This window comes from Piliocolobus tephrosceles, chromosome 5, assembly GCF_002776525.5.
Source record: "Piliocolobus tephrosceles isolate RC106 chromosome 5, ASM277652v3, whole genome shotgun sequence".
Lineage (NCBI taxonomy): Eukaryota > Metazoa > Chordata > Mammalia > Primates > Cercopithecidae > Piliocolobus > Piliocolobus tephrosceles.
The window spans coordinates 150,637,579-150,655,191 of record NC_045438.1 but is presented as its reverse complement, the minus strand read 5'-3'; the positions used below and the strand labels follow the sequence as shown (position 1 = coordinate 150,655,191).

Below are 17,613 nucleotides of genomic sequence, written 5' to 3'. Positions count from 1 at the left end.
AAGAAATCAGGATAGAAAAAGTAAAAGAAAGTTGGGAGGGTCAAAAGCAAAATAAAAGCCACTCCAATAAATATAATCAGTGAGAAAAAACTGAGTTATAATTCAACTTTTTTTTTTCTTTTCTGCACCTTCCCCTAACCTGCACCATTTCCCCTGAAATTCTGATCATTAGATTTCTTTCCTTGGGAGTGGATATGATGTATGTGTTATCTGTATTGTATAGGACGGATTTCAAATATTATTTTACTTATTAGTCCAATAACCAGGTCTAAGATCATACATATAATACTTATTAAACTTTATTGGAGTTATTTGTGTAGCTATTTCTCTGCCTTTCTATTTAGATTATGATTACCTTGAAGGCAGACAGTGTAATTTGCCATACACATCCCTCCATGCAATTACTGTGCTTGGTTTATGACTAAAAGCACTCAGTAACTATCTGCAGAGTTAATCTGAATCTAGATCCAGTGAAGACCAAAACATGGACCTCTGTTTAAAAAGGACTAATTCAGTGATGGTTTTGGAAAATACATCGAGTGCTATTTGCTAACAGAACACTGGTTTTCCTGGAAGCAATGTGCTGGGCTAAAAACTCTATTTTCCAAATGCCTCTGCTGCTTCGGGTAGCCATTAAACACAGTTCTGGCCAAGGAGATGTAGGTAAACATTACTGGGTGGGGCTTCCAAGAAAACTGTTGTTCTCCTGATAAAAGAAGGTACAAATTCAGCTGACAGAAGCCTGTGGTTTTTTGCCCTTCCTCCTTTTTCCTTCTTCCAGTTTGTACCACAGATACGGATATGATGTTTGGAATGGTATAGCCATCTTGAGATCATGAGGATGACATGAACACACATTAAAGTTAGTACAGCTGTGTGCATTTCTAAGGTGCTGTACCAGCCTCTGGACTTCTTGTTAAATGAGAAAAATTAACTCACATCATTGTCACTGTAGCTGGTTTCTGTTGCCTAGAGCAGAATGCAATCCCTGGCTTTGAAATAATTAGTTGAGGCTGGGCGCAGTGGCTCACACCTGTAATCCCAGCACCTTTGGAGGTTGAGGTGGGCAGATCACCTGAGGTCAGGAGTTTGAGACCAGCCTGGCCAACGTGGTAAAACCCTGTCTCTACTAAAAACATAAAAATTAGCTGAGCGTGGTGGTGCACACCTATAATCCCAGCTACTTGGGAGGCTGAGGCAGGAGAATCACTTTGAACCCAGGAGATAGAGGTTGAAGTGAGCTGAGATCGTGCCACTACACTCCAGCCTGGGTGACAGAGTGAGACTCCACCTCAAAAAAAAAAGAAAAAAAAAAAAAAGGAAATAATTAGTTGAAAGATTGATGAAGTAAGTGGATATGAGTTTAGCGTTCTCCCCAGTAAGTCCTCACTCTTAACAGTAAAGGAGAAATGGAAAAGAATATGGATGGCAAATTATGAGGAAAGGACAGTACCATCACATGACAGGTGAGCAAAGAAAATGGTATAGCCACAGTATCAGCCTCATTTCCTTTCAAATTGTTTTCCAGTGGTTAATGCCAATCATTAAACTCAATGTTCATCTAACGCATATCATTCCCAATCTCATTTCCATTTCAACCATTGTGGTAGAACAACAGAGTACACACTGACACTTCTGAAAATGTTAGTGTATACTTTAAAATGTTACTGTATACTTTATTGTTCTGAAGATCTTAATATATGTTAAACCTAGAATTCTGTCATCAAATAAGTTTGGGGAATGACAAGCCAAAGTTCTATCGAATTTATTATTGCAGGATGTCTCTGAGCTTTTAGCACTGTGAATCTCCAAAGAAAGGTTTTATAATTATTCTTTCTCAAAATAACTTGTCCAAGGATTCGTTTCTTTCCAAGCCATCTGAAGAACTAGTGTTTGACAAAAATGCTTTAGGAAACCTTGGGTAACTCTATCAAATTCTTCCAAAGATGCGGCTACTGTGTCCCAAGAAGCAGAGTTTTGCTGTCCTTTATAGGTCTCTCATTTTAAATGCAAATATGTCTATCCAGGTTTTTAATTCACATGTATGGACTCTGTAATATACAAGTCATAAATTAAGAAGGACACCCACCCTTGAGTAACGGACAGAAGTAAGCCATTTTAGTTTTCTCCCTCGATACAAATTCATGTTTTGTTATTCAGGCAATACCTCTTTAGAGTGGGGCTTCTGTAAGAAAATGAACAAGAATCATGGAAAGTACTCAAGAAGAAAAAAAGGAAGACTGAGTGTATTAGTCCATTTTCATGCTGCTGATAAAGACATACCCAAGACTGGGTAATTTTTAAAGTAAAAGAGGTTTAACGGACTCACAGTTCCATGTGGCTGGGGAAGCCTCACAACCATGGCAGAAGGCAAAAGGCACGTCGGCGGCAGGCAAGAGAGAGAATGGGAACCAAGGAAAAGGGATTTCCCCTTATAGGCCGGGCGCGGTGGCTCAAGCCTGTAATCCCAGCACTTTGGGAGGCCGAGACGGGCGGATCACGAGGTCAGGAGATCGAGACCACTCTGGCTAACACGGTGAAACCCTGTCTCTACTAAAAAATACAAAAAAAAAAAAACTAGCCGGGCGAGGTGGCGGGCGCCTGTAGTCCCAGCTACTCAGGAGGCTGAGGCAGGAGAATGGCATAAACCCAGGAGGCGGAGCTTGCAGTGAGCTTGAGATCCGGCCACTGCACTCCAGCCTGGGCGACAGAGCGAGACTCTATCTCAAAAAAAAAAAAAAAAAAAAAAAAAAAATCGGATCTTGTGAGACTTATTCACGACCACGAGAACAGTATGAGGGAAACCGCTCCCATGATTCAATTAACTTCCACTGGGTCCCTCCCACAACACATGGCATTTATGGGAGCTACAATTCAAGATGAGATTTTGGTGGGGACACAGCCATACCATATCACCGAGTCAGATGAAATACTAGAAATATCATGCTTATAAGTTATTCTATTATAACAAATTATACTGATACAATCCTAGAAGTAACATATATGAATTTCTCTAGAACAAGTGCTCAACAGAACCCACTTTTGGAGATGTTAGCTTATTGATAAGATGTTAGCTTATTAACCACAGGAACTGAAATAGAAATGAGACTGGGAACTAGATAAACATTGTTTGCATTTAGTGACTGGCCATTACTGAATAAAATGGAACCATGTTCAGTGCCTGGGGGGATTAGAGAGTGCTCTATGATCTAAATGTGTTCTCAGCAGAGCTGAAGCAGCAGACTGCAGTGACAAGGAAAAGGCTTCCTCATTCCACCTTCACTAGACAGGTGGAACAGCAGACTGGCTTTTCAAATGTATCCCCCTGCAAAGATGGTCCACAGATGACCTATACCTCCTAAGCCCCGAACACTCCCTGGCAGTAGGCCACATAGTGTCTTAATGCTTTAATGAAAGGAGTAACATGTGCTTAAAGGTCTTAGAGCTTCGGGAGACATGAAGTTCCTAAATCCACAGCCCATTAAGCAGACACTGATGTTTGTGTGAAGTCCCTGACAGGTGGCTTAAGAGGATTATTAATGTTCCATCCAAAGAAACGTAAGTGGGAGGCCGAGAGAAAGCTTAAGAACATGTCAGAGATTTCTTTAGTTTTGGAACTCAACTTTTTTTTTTCTGAGACAGCCTCCTGAGTAGCCGGGATTACAGGCGCCCACTACCACGCCCAGCTGATTTTTGTATTTTTAGTAGAGACAAGGTTTCACCGTGTTGGTCAGGCTGGTCTTGAACTCCTGACCTCAAGCGATCCACCTGCCTCAGCCTCCCAAAATGCTGGGACTACAGGGGTGAGCCACTGCACCCAGCCAAGGCATACAAAATGTTTGCTGGGATTTTACTTATGTTATTCAATGTCTCTAAGCATCAGTTTCCTCATCTTTAAAATAAGATTAAAAATACATGTTATGAGCCTCCCAGAGTGTATGAAAATGTTCTGAAAAGTATAAAGAACCCTTAAAAAGGAAGATCATATCTCATAAACTAGTAAGGAATATACAAATCAATTTGTGAAAGAGACCATATATAAATAAGATGAGGCCAGAATCATTGGCTCACACCTATAACCCTAGCACTTTGGAGGCCAAGATGGGAAAATCGCTTGAGGCCAAGAGTTTAAGACCAGCCTGGCCAACATAGTGAGACCCCATCTCTTAAAAAAAAAAAAAGGAAGAAAAGAAAAGAGAGTAAGATGTTGAGAGAATTCTATTCAATTCAACAAGTCATTATGAAAAAAGAGCCAGTTACTAAATGATCTAACTCATGTAATCACCAAGCCTTGGGGTAATCCAGTAAGGGCCACTACATAAATTCATGTCCAAAATTAAGGGGGCATTATTTACATTTACTCTGGGACAAAAGTATCATCCAGATGCTGCCTGACAAACAGAATGCACAGCCACCCCCACAAGTGTAGCCACAGTGGCTGAGCCTGGGCTCAGAGACCAGCTGACTGCAACCATTCCCAAAATCCACACTTAGAACTTGGTGACCTGGGAGACATCATTAAACTGCGCTCTGTTTTGGTTTTCTCATCAGTAAAATGGGGATAACAGACCCATGCCTTGATGTTGATGTGACATTGTGTATGGAGCATTCAGAATCGTGCCTGGCAGTAGCAAGAGCTCAATAAAGTTAGTGGTCATTCCACATCTAGGCCAGTCATACACACACACACACACACACACACACACACACACACACACACACTCTAAATTCCAATCAGTCTACAGACTTTCCAGTGTGATCCCACAAGCCCCACCGGCAGGCATGGCCCAGCACTTGCAAATGAATCTCCAGGAGGTATGGCAATCTTTTCTTTGATACCTGCTCCTTCACACTCCCATTTCTGCCTCCCCATCCTGGTTTCCGAACTCATTTTGGAATGCAGGGCTGCAGGGCCAGTCTGGAATCTTGCAATGCCTTGTCAGGAAATACAGCAAAATCCTTTGTTATCAGAGCAGGAGACAGAATGACTGGATGATTAACTTCCTATAGTAGCGGTCTTTCCCAGTGAGTACGGCTGTGTCCATCTGATAGAGGGGCCACTATTTTACTTCTAATTTTTAAACTTTTGTATACTAAAATAATAACGTGTTAATATCATAATATCATCTTAACTGCAAGCTGTGCAAACACGTTCCTGACTATATTTCCTCTTGTCACGTTCTGTCCTAAACGAAACCCTAAGTTATTACAGCTCAACAGAAAAAGATTACAAGTATACACTAAACTATTTTCTGCAAACTTGGAATCATGATAATGGTTATCCTGATTATAAAAAACAACAGCTATAACAATTAATATTTATTCACTGCATACTAAGTGCCAGGCATTTCTCTAAGCACATTATGGTCATTTCATCCCTAACAAATCTGTGAAGTAGGTACTATTATTATTATTATTATTTTGAGATGGAGTTTCACTCGTGTTGCCCAGGCTGGAATGCAGTGGCGCGATCTCGGCTCACTGCAACCTGTCTCAGCGTTCAAGTGATTCTCCTGCCTCAGCCTCCCGAGTAGCTGGGATTACAGGTGCCCGCCACCATGCCCAGCTAATTTTTTTACATTTTTAGTACAGAAGGGGTTTCATCATACTATCCAGGCTGGTCTTGAACTCCTGACCTCAGGTGATCCACCCACCTCGGCCTCCCAAAATGTTAGGATTACAGGCGTGAGCCACCACCCCCAGCCTGCTTTTATTTTTAATTGACACACAATTGTGCATATTTATGAGGTACAGTGTGATATTTTGATACATGTATACAATGTATAATGATCAATTTAGGGTAATTAGTGTATCCACCACCTTAAACACTTATTTTTTTGTGTGTTGGGAACACTGAAAATCCACTTTCCTAGCTATTTGAAAATATACAACAAATTGTCAATTATAGTCAACGTACAGTGCTATGGAACACTAGAACTTATTTCTCCAATTTAGCTGTAATTTTGTATCCACTAATCAACCTCTTGTTATCCCCCCTGTCCTCCCCTTTCCAGGCCCTAGTAACCACCATTCTACTTTCTACTTCTATGATATCAACATTTTTTAGCTTCCACATACGTCAGAATATGGTATTTGTGCCATTTTTGAGCACCATGTAGTTTGATTTAATTAAACCTTGTCATTTTTTTGTTTTTTGAGACAGAGTCTCGCTCTGTTGCCCAGGCCGGAGTGCAGTGTGGAGCGATCTTGGCTCACTGCAAACTTCGCCTCCCAGATTCAAGTAATTCTCATCCCTCGGCCTCCCAAGTAGCTGGGATTACAGAGGTGTGCCACCATTACCAGCTAATTTTTGTTTTTTAGTAGAGACAGGTAGAAACAGGGTAGAGACTGGGTAGAGAAGGGGTTTCATCACGTTGCCCAGGCTAGTCTTTAACTTCTACCCTCAACTGATCCACCCACGTTGACCTCCCAAAATGCTGGGATTACAGTTGTGAGCCACCATATCCAAACACAAACCTTATACATCTTTTTTTTTTTTTTTTTCTTTGAGATAAAGTCTCACTCTGTTGCCCAGGCTGGTGTGCAGTGGTGCAATCTTGGCTCACTGCAACCTTCACCTCCCAGATTCAAGCAATTCTCCTACATTAGTCTCCCGAGTAGCTGGGGTTACAGGTGTGCATGACTGTGCCTTTTTAGTAGAGATGGGGTTTTGCCATGCTGGCCAGGCTGGTCTCAAACTCCTGACCTCAGATGATCTTCCCGCCTTGGCTTCCCAAAGTGCTGGGATTATAGGCACAACCCACCATGCCTGGCTAAAAACCTCATACGTCTTAATAGACACAGGTTGTTGTTTTTCTTCAAACCAGTTTACTAAAGCGATACAGACTTTAAACAACCTGTGCATCAGAACCATCTGACCCTCATAATGCAACAAATCCCCCCAGAAGGAAATCACCCAGGCTGTTCCGGGACCACCTTACTTGTTAATGTTGCTGCCTTCTTTCAGTCGCTCTCCTGCAGCTCCTGTTTTAGATACTCTTTCGCTACCCGCCAGGTCTACCAAGCTGACCTTACTGACTTTCTCCCCCGAGTTCTAGTTACAGGAAACAAGAGAGAGAAAAAAAACTTATCAATAAAAACCACACGGATATCTACATACACGTTAGCACTACAATTGAGCAATCCATCCCACTCACATGGCAAATTTCTTAAGTTTTTAAACGGTCAGAAGAGTTATTTGAACTAGCAATTAATTTCATAGTTAAAATTTAAGTTGGCATGGAAATGTAGCATTTTTGTTTTGCAGAAAGTACACCCAGCTTTCTGGAATACAGTCAGAAAGCTGGAGATTTTAAATGCCTATGAGGAAATAGAAGGACATGAGGATTTCTGCACATTCAGGTCAAATCCTTCTTCTTTTGAAAAAAAGTTTAGGCTAAAGGTTGTGGTGTTCTCTTTAATATCCCTCAAGGACTATGAAGCTGACTTGTTTCCATGGGAATTTCAGCATGAAAGGATATATATTAAAAGCTGTACGGTGATGCCATCACACTTGTTAGGGACTTTGCACAAGAAATACAATTATTTTTCTTTTTTGTTTTTGTAGAGTCCGGGTGTTGCTATATTGTACAAGATGGTCTTGAACTTCTGGCCTCAAGCAATCCTCCCGCCTCAGCCTCCCAAAATACTGGAATTACAGGCATGAGCCACCGCACCAGGCCAAAATCCAATTTTTTAAAAAGCTGAATATAAAGGAAGACCTAACAAATTAAATGATGTAAGCAAAGTAGCTCACCTAGTAAGCAGAAGAGCCAACATAAAATTCTCAGCCACTGAACCCAACCATGGAAGGCTTTACCTATATGGACACTTTCAGTTCTTCCACCCCCGTCAAAGGTTCTGCCTAATCCCTCACCCCAGACTGCAGGTCATAAAGTGTCTGTGTGATTATGATGTTGAACACAGCATGGGAGCGGCTGCTTTCTTCATTCATGTTGGTAGCAGCTACTGTTCGAGACTTATTTCCCTCAGACATCAATGACTCAATATCCTAGGGGCAAAGCATAAGGAAAGACCATAAGCAAAAACACAAGAATGCAGTCCTGCACACCAGGTATATGTATTAATGATGATTCCTCTGATGCCTTTGTCACCACCCTTCCATAAAAACCTCCCTGCTGCTCCTCCACTGAGCCTGGTTTGAGCTTCTACCTCACCCAGGGCTTACTAATGTATGAAACGTTTCCCCTTATTCTTTCCATTTCCCAACTGTCTTCTTTCTCAGTTGAGTGCCTATTTTCTCCTTTTTGGGTTCCTGGGGTAGCTAATATTTATTGAGCACTCCGATAATCAATAATAGCAGTGACTTGATTTAACTCTCCTGTGCTTACCAACCCGCTGATACCTGCCTGTCTGCCTCCCTCCTCCAACACTGTAGCTCCCTGATGGCATGGTTTTTTCCTTATTCCACTTTGTACACTTGCTTCTAGAATGCCTAGAGCCTATGGGATCTTATGAAATATTTGCTGAATGAACTTTATTTTCTTGGTTTTGCATACAAGGACACTGAAGTTCGTGGAGGTGAAGCAACTTTCCCCACATCCAGTAAGCGGTAGAACTGGGATGCAAATCAAGAGCACCCTGGCTCCTACTAGTAAGTGACAGGATAACATCAACACATACCTGAACCACACTGACCTAAGAACCAGGGACCTCAGCGAAGGGGCTGAGTTAGTACTTTTATACCAAAAAGGTATCCATTCATGTCAGAATCTAAATGTTTTTAAAATGATCACTGTGCTCTTATTTCTGATTAGAGCAATTCTATATATATCTTGATTTAAATGGCTGGAGAGTCACTGCACAGATTAGTCTTAGCTATACTAAATCTGGGGTGATAATGGGCCAGCCACATCCCACAAACAGCACAAAGTAAGTGCAGGGATTTGCTTGTTCCTTCATGCATTCACACACTCATTCACATTCTTTAGCAACAGAGACAGCAGTTTGCGTTACGAGATTTCCAAAGCAATCACTATAGAAATAGAAGCAGAATCCTGAGTTAGATCTTAACAAGGCATGTAAGTCAAAGAGTAAATAAAGTCAAGTCAATGGCAAGAGGAGTGATTCAGAAAAACAGGAGAGCAAGAAGTGACAGAAACCAAGGCAGGAGACCCTGCCAAAAAGAAAGGGCTGTACTAACTGCCAAATACTGTTTAGACTACCACATGCCTAGAAGGATGTCACTGGCATCATTGGGAGCACAGTTTTAACAGAGTAGTATTAGTAAAAATATGCAGCAACCTGAAAACATTGGGCTTTCTGGCCATACTGTAAAACCTTCACAACAAAGCAGCTTGAAGAGTGTGATTAAAAGCCTTTTTCCTCTCTGTTTGCAGTGTGCTGATACTGGGTTTCTGAGGCCCTGAGTAGTATCATTGTGCTATAAAGCATCCACATAAAATATACTCAGTATCACTTACATACTTGGATTTACAGTCAGCTTTTAATCACATTTTAAAAAAATGACTTACCTCAAAACTAGTGACAGCTAGTTGAGATAAACCATCTACATATGGTCCCAAAACTTTATGTTCTCGAACTTTAAGAGACTGTCTACTCCTGTGGGAGGGAGGAAAAAGGAATAAATGAATCAGACCAAAGCTGGAAGCTTTTCTTTCTTTTTAAGTACACAGTAACTAAGATAACAATTTCAAAATAATTTTTTAAGGACTCCTCCCCCCAACAAATCTAAAAGCTACTTTATTTGGATTAGCAAAACAATGTTTCACATGAGAAATGTGTTTTATGCTCTGATTTCTATTTAAAGTATGTTACTATTTTAAACATTCTATCTCTAGTCACAAACCTTACTGGGTCAGGCTGTCAGTTACACTATGGGGAGGGTTGGGGGAAAAAGTGAATCAAAAAACATGCCAGATCAAATTAACCTTTAGGCTATTTCATAAATAAGCATATTCTCAGTAGATAACGTCTTAAAATTGTATTTAGTTTTTGAGACAGGGTCTCACTCTGTCGCCCAGGCTAGAGTGCAGTAGTATGACCCCGGCTTACTATAGCCTCAACCTCCCACCCAGGTGATTCTCCCACCTCAGCCAACCATGCAGCTGGTACTACAGGCCCATGCCACTATGCCTGGCTAATTTTTATATTTTTTGTAGAGATGTGAGCTTCACTATTCTGCCCAAGCTGGTCCTAAATTTCTAGGCTCAAACAATCCTCCACCCCCAGCCTCCCAAAATGCTGGGATTGCAGATGTGAGCCACCACAGACCGGTCAAAATTTTTGAATTAGTAGTAAACAATATTGAAATGTTTAAAGTTTACTTCAAGTCTGCATTGGTTTATGCTACTTCTATGCTTACACTTTTTTACACAGAAAGTGGGATTATAGTACAGAGTTTGTTTGTAATTACTGATGTTGTCCTATATTTAGAATTGGTTCTGCTAATGACAGTTTTAAAGCTCTTGAATTTTTAAATGATAAACCTGGTTTGGAACCCATTTGAACAGTTTATCAAAAGACAATGGAGACTAAAAGCAAAGCTATGTATACACTGACCATATTGTGTATGCCATCTTATTCAGGGCATCACATATTAATCATCTTTCAAATTAAGAGTCACTGCTTAGCATCAGCAATATATGGGAAGAAGAAGCTAAGAAGCATCACTGAATGCTTCCCAAAGTCCTGGCATTGTTCTCTGAAGCACTTTTCAGTTAACTGTTTAATTTCATAACATCCCTACAAAGTAGGCTTTACCACCTTTATTTTAAAGATGAAGAATTCAATGTGACAATGAGCTACTTAGATGCACACGACCAGTACACAGCTTATTCTGCTTGCCAGAGATTCTATAATGCTATTCAGCAGCAAGAAAAAGCAAACCCAGCATTGTATCAAGTGTCTGTGATGGTGTCCAATATTGGAAATTCTTGTACACTGCTGGTGGGAGTGGAAATTGGTACAACCACTTTGGATAACAGTTTGTGCTACTGAATAAAATTGGAGATTCAATGTTTTGTGAGTTACAATTCCACCCCTAGATGTGTTACATAGAAACTCCTGCACCCTATACACCAGGAGACCTCCAAAACAATGTTTTCAGAACAGCACTGTACTGATAAAAGCAGGAACCACACAAAAGACAGAGAAAGTGATGAATTATTGATACAATCACGCAATGAAATGCTGGACAACAGTAAAAACGCATTACAACTTCATATATAAGGATAAATGAATCATGGTGGGAGGAAAAATCACCAAAGAACACATATTGTGATGTCATACAAAGTTAAAAATTGTGCAAAATTATTTCCAAATGCTAAAGAAGAGGAAGAGAATGCTACACACAAAATTCACAATAGTAGTTACCTTGGGGAGGGATAGAAAATGGATCCAAGAGGAACATATAGTAAGCTTCACAATTATTGATCATGTTCCATTTATTTATTTATTTAATTTTAGTTAGAGTACTTTTGGCTAAGTTATGTTCCATTTATTAAGCCAGTGTAGATAAGTAGTTGTTTTTATTACTCTTTACGCCTTACAGGTATTATAAATGTTCTTTTGTATGCATTAAATAGTTAACAGCTTCTTAAGAGTAAATATAAACATTTTCTTTGATTAGGTCACTTCCTCGTCACTCATAATTTTGGTCAAAATGCACCAAAGTAGTAATAGTGGTTATTAATATTATTATTATTTTTTTTGAGATGCAGTCTCACTCTATTGCCCAGGCTGGAATGCAGTGGTATGATCTTGGCTCACTGCAACCTCTGTCTCTCGGGTTCAAGCAATTCTCCTGCCTCAGCCACCTGAGTAGCTGGGATTACAGGTGCCCAGCACCACGCCCAGCTAATTTTTGTACTTTTAGTAGAGACAGTGTTTCACCATGTTGACCAGGCTGGTCTTGAACTCCTGACCTCAAGTGATCCACCCACCTCAGCCTCCCAAAATGTTGGGATTACAGGCATGAGTCACCACGCCTGGCCTTAGTGATTATTTTTGAATGGTGAGATTATAGGTCATTTTTACTTCTTATACTTTACCTATTTTTCAAATTTTCCATAAATAGATATTATTTTTAAATCAGTACAGTTTTTTTAAAAATTTTTTTTGAGATGAGTCTCCCTCTGTCCCCCAGGCTAGAGTGCAGTGGCACGATCTCAACTCACTGCAACCTCCACCTCCTGGGTTCGAGTGATTCTCCCGCCTCAGCCTCCCAAGAAGCTGGGATTACAGATGTCCATCACTACACCCGGGTAGTTTTTGTATTTTTAGTGGAGATGCGGTTTCTGTTGGTCGGACTGCTCTCAATCTCCTGACCTCAGATGATCCGCCTACCTTGGCCTCCCAAAGTGCTGGGATTACAGGCATAAGCCACTATACCCGGCTCCAAATTTTTAATTGAAAAAAAGTAAATGGTCCCCCTGCCTCTATGAATCAAATAAATACATTTTTTAATCACCTAGTTAAAAAAATGCAGATCCCTGGGTTTCACCCTAGGTTTACTGAATCTAGTCTCTGTGGGTGGGAATCAGGCAAGTGGATGCTTAAAACGTTCCCCACATGATTCCAACGCCCAGCCAGGGAAGGGAATTGCTTGCCTTGGCTGGAATGTTTCAATCCTTCAACCCTTTTACCTTTAACACAGAAGTGTTGCTTTCCAATCTAAATGGAAGAACTAATGAGTTATTCCTAACTCAATTTTTATGAATAGTTCATGGTGGCAAAAAAGTAATACCAACAGTAAAAACATCTTTTCAAAGGGCATACATAGGCAACTTAGTACATTAATGTAGGATAAACACTGGGTATACCAACAGGCTTTGAGAAGCTGATGATTTCTCTGTAAATGAATGAAAACCAGTGTAGTCACCAAGAGCTTAAATACGTATACTCACTTCCAGTTTTCACTTTAGAATCATTTAAAATTATCTCCCCCTATTAACACACTTAATCTTGACCACTAACTTACCCTTTGGGGTCTAAAAGATCTCGAACTTTCTCATTATAAATTTCCATATAGGACACTTCGACTTTAAAGGTCTGCGACTCATTTTGCTCCAAAGAGATCCTTTTAAATAAAGCACAGCAGAGCCTTGGAATAAGGCCCAGCTGCTCAGCATGGCCCATCATGGAAAAGGATTTTCCTGAACCTGGAGAAGAAGCAAGCAAAAAGAGAACAGGTAAAGGAGTAAGCAAAATGGAATGCTTCAGCCATACAAGGTTTCCCCATATACTGGCCAAGGTAACAGAGCAGAAAAGTGGCCAACTTAGCCTCAAACCCTGTTGCTCAGGCTGGAGTGCAGTGGTGTGATCATGGCTCACTACGGTCTCAAACTCCTGGGCTCAAGCCATCCTTCCACCTCAGTCTCCCGAGAACCTGGGGCTAAAGGTGTGCCACCATGCTGGGCTAATGTTTTTAGCTTTTGTAAAGACAGGTCTTACTATGATGCCCAGGCTGGTCTCAAACTCCTGAGCTCAAGAAATCCTCCCACCCCAGCCTCACCAAGTGCTGGGATTATAGGCATGATCCATCACATCTGGACTATAAAAGCAACTTCTTACCTGTCTGTCCATATGCAAAAATACACGCATTATACCCCTGAAAGGCTTTTTCAAGAATTCCTTCCCCAAGGCACTTGAAAACCACTTCTTGACCTAAAAAACAAGCCAAAAATTAAAAACTAATAAAAAGAATAATTTTTCTTGACCTATTTGTATTAACAACAATATTATGTCAATTCAAAAAAATGTTAAAAGTGTACAGAGTGCCTACTAAGTACAGCGCTGTGTATTAAAGTTCGATATATGCAATTTCATCCACACTTCTAAACGACAGCCCAGTACCTGGATACACTGTTTCCCTCTAAGACATTTCTCTAAATATTAAAGTTTTCTTTCCATTGTGAGTGGGCCATATGGAAGCATCATTCAAATTTGGTGGTTTTTTCTTATGACTGAGCATCTACGATGTCATTAAATATGAATTGCCTTATCTCCCCAGCTAGATTCTGAACTGCCACTGAACAAGACCGTTATACACACCTCAGTATCCCCCTCAACACCTAGCTTAGTGTTTTGTAAATGCCAAGTGCTGAAAAACCGTTAGTTGCTGAGGATGGATTGACAACTTCAGCTGCTGTCTGTAGATTCACAGCACCCGTCACCTGTGTCCTCACAGGGGGGGTGGGGGACAAGATCTCTTTCGTGAATCTCTCTGTATCTCCTGGGGGGACTGTGTCATGTACTACATTATGGCAGAGCGGGGCTGAAGAGTAAATGTGTGACAATCTGTTTTAAACACAGAAAAGGACAGCATTTGCTACCCTTTGAATTTGATGATTTTCTAATACTCATTCTGCATCACTAAGACAATGAGACTTATATTCTCCTTCCTGTCCTCTTATAGTCCTTAGAACACTCACTCTACAGCATTTGCAGAAACTACTAGTTTAAGCACCTGTTTCCTCCACTGGAATGAGAGCTCCCTGATTCCCAAAACTATAACCTGCTTATCTTCATAATCCTAGAACCTAGTACAAAATGCTTAATAAATGTTGAAAGAATGAGTCAATTTAACGTTTTTATCTTACATGATAGTTCCTTTTACATTTGAAAATAATGTAACACAACATAAGCTTTTGGTTTTATGTTTTTCTTTTATGGAAATTCAGATCTGATTTTAGGAGTCTGTTATTATACTATGATACATGATTGCAGGATGAGACTCTTAAAAGTGTTTCGACACAAAACGAGATAGTATTTGTGATATGGTTTAGTTCAGTGTCCCCACCCAAATCTCATCTCGAATTGTAATCCCCCCGTGTCAAAGGAGGGACCTGGTGGGAGGTGATTGGATCACGGGGGCGGTTTCCCCTATGCTGTTCTCATGATAATGAGTTCTCACAAGATCTGATGGTTAAAAGTGTGTGGCTTCCTCTGAGTTCTTTTCTCTCTCTCTGTCTCTCGCTGCCATGTAAGACACGCCTTCCTTGATGTGCCTTGCTTCCCCTTCACCTTCCACCATGATTCTTAGTTTCCCGAGGCCTCCCCAGTCATGCGGAACTGTGAGTCAATTAAACCTCCTTTCTTTACAAATTACCCTGCCTCCTGTAGTTCTTTGTAGCAGTGTGAAAACAGACTAATACAATTTGCAACCATTAGGTTGGCAAAAAATAAAATTCTGACAACATCAGATATTGCTGCATATGGTGGGAGAATGAATGAATACAGACATTCTGAAGGAAAACTTGACGGCATCTGTAAAAGGGAATATGCCTACACTGTCTGACCCACTGTGAAGCGCCTATTCCAGAGACACGTTCCCGAAAAGGGCCCTGTGAAGGATGTTCATGGCAGTGTTATTCATAATACTGTAAACGGGAATCAAGTTAAATGCCCATAAGTATGAAAGTAAGTAAAGTGTGACTGTTTTATATGATGGAATATACTACATAACATTTTTTTAAAAACAATAAACCCCCAACACCCACATCTATGTGTAAATAATGCTCAAATTAAAGAACATTGTTGAGTGAAAAAAAAGCCATGTTCAGAACTGTACGTATAATGTAAAACCTTATGTCAAATAGTGGGTGTGTGCGTACGCTGGTGTGTGTGCAAGAGATCTACGAATGCTAAAGTGTAAAAAATGGATTGAAAAAATATACCAAATTTATATAACTTTATTTCTCTATTGCTAACTTCTACCATCTAGCATAGATGTTTGGTAACTTCGTTGATGGAATATGCGGATTTTTTAAAATGGGTATAATCAGAAGAATCTTTTCTAAACACCCAGGTCTGTTGTGAAGAGTACCTTAAGATCCGTATGCAAATACGTATATATTCAGAGAAGAATAAGGTATAATCAAAATTATTATCTGCTTCACAAATTGCTTTTATGTTATAGTCAAGTATGATCGCCTTGTGCTCATGAAGAAAATACCTGACCACTCTGGTGTGTGATCTTTCATATACATTAATATTTATTTCTCATATGTTTTCTCAAAGGACCTTCCTTATTCCACGGATGTTCCCAAGCCCAGTGCTAAAAGGCAGGCCTTAAATCCGGAGCCAAGCCCTATATAAGAGAAGACCCAGAATTAAATCCAGCCTCTACCCAGGCTTATTAGAATTGTGTGGTCCTCAGCCAGACCCAAGTGCCATTTGAAGGCATTCTAAAAGCAATACATTCTTGGCACAAGCAGCTGAATGGAGCAATCCTGTTTGATCTTTCACACTGGTTAACCAGCCCCCAGGAAGGGAGTGGGGTGAGGGTGGGGACAAGAGACTTCAAGAGTTGGCTAAGTCAAGCATCCTGACCATAATTCATGATTTCAATTCATATTTAGTAACTTGAGCAAAAAAAAAAAAACCCACAGCTTGAGTTGGTGAAAGGACTCAATTGCAGAGAAGCACTGTGGTCAAAGAGATTTTATTATGGCTTTTTACAGCCTAAAGTTAATATCTATTATATCTATTCCTATATTAGGTAGTAAAATGTGGTACTTCTGGTTTCTACTTCTGATGCTGAATATGCTGGAATTAGGAGGAATTATTTTCCTAGGTTCTTTTAAGAGTAAGTAACAATGTGTCTTTTTCCTTGGTAGGAATGGCCTTTTAAACTGAAGATTGTTCGTTGGAAAAACAAGGATGACTGCTATATAGCTGTATGAAATAGGTTTATGATGTAAATGAAACAAACCACCAGGATGTGTATACTAAAATTGCATGAAAAATAAATGAAATGATCGAAGAACTCCCCAGCATATAAAAACACAAGAGTAGGCTGAGCATGGTGGCTCATGCTTGTAATCTCAGCACTCTGGGAGGCCAAGGTGGGAGGGTGGCTTGAGGAGAGGAGTTCAAGACCAGCCTGGCCAACAAAGTGAGACCCTGTCTCTACAAAAATTGTAAAAAAAAAATTACAAGAGTAAATTTCAGTTTAGTGTATGACCAAATTGTTGCAAATACTAAACAGGACATGATTTAACCTATTAAACTTGTATTCTAAATTTACTATTTACGCTACTAAGGAAAAGCAAAGATAATTTTTATCAACTGTCCTGTTGGCAATGTACTTTACATATTTTATTTGTTTTTGTGTTTTGTTTTGTTTTTGTTTTTTTGAGATGAGTCTTGCCCTGTCACCCAGGTTGGAGTGCAATGGCGCGATCTCGGCTCACTGCAACCTCCGCCTCCCGTGTTCAAGTGATTCTCCTGCCTCTGCCTCCTGAGTAGCTGGGATTACAGGCATGCACCACTACACCTGGTTAATTTTTACTATCTTTAGTAGAGATGAGGTTTCACCATATTGGCCAGGCTAGTCTCAAACTCCTGATCCACCCGCCTTGGCCTCCCGAAGTGCTGGGATTACATGTTCTATATCATTGAATCCTCACAATACTCAAGTAGAGTAGGTAGGAATTATGACTGATAAGGTGACTGGGGCTTGAAATGGTTAAGTCATTTGCCCAAGATCTCATTATCAGTGAATGGCAGGGTTTGGGTCAGCTTATAGTGACTCCCTACTGTCAAGGCTGATTTCATTCATCATCAGTAACTCATGCTGCATGACACTGGGAATCAGTGCTCTCACCTCTAGTCTCCAGGATAATTTTA

General features: G+C 40.4%; 1 protein-coding gene across 7 annotated transcripts in view; it reads right to left on the bottom strand.

Moving 5' to 3' along the window:
- Nucleotides 1-17,613, bottom strand: part of KIF13A (kinesin family member 13A) — a 234,948-nt gene that overhangs the window by 85,421 nt on the left and 131,914 nt on the right. For all 7 annotated transcript variants that reach the window (XM_023209795.1, XM_023209787.1, XM_023209789.1 and 4 more), the window contains exons 5-9: nt 13,555-13,647; nt 12,962-13,142; nt 9,495-9,582; nt 7,877-8,011; nt 6,942-7,054 (exon numbers count right to left, since the gene is read on the bottom strand). In XM_023209795.1, coding sequence (XP_023065563.1) covers nt 6,942-7,054; nt 7,877-8,011; nt 9,495-9,582; nt 12,962-13,142; nt 13,555-13,647 — 610 coding nt within the window. The remainder of the gene's footprint in view (nt 1-6,941; nt 7,055-7,876; nt 8,012-9,494; nt 9,583-12,961; nt 13,143-13,554; nt 13,648-17,613) is intronic.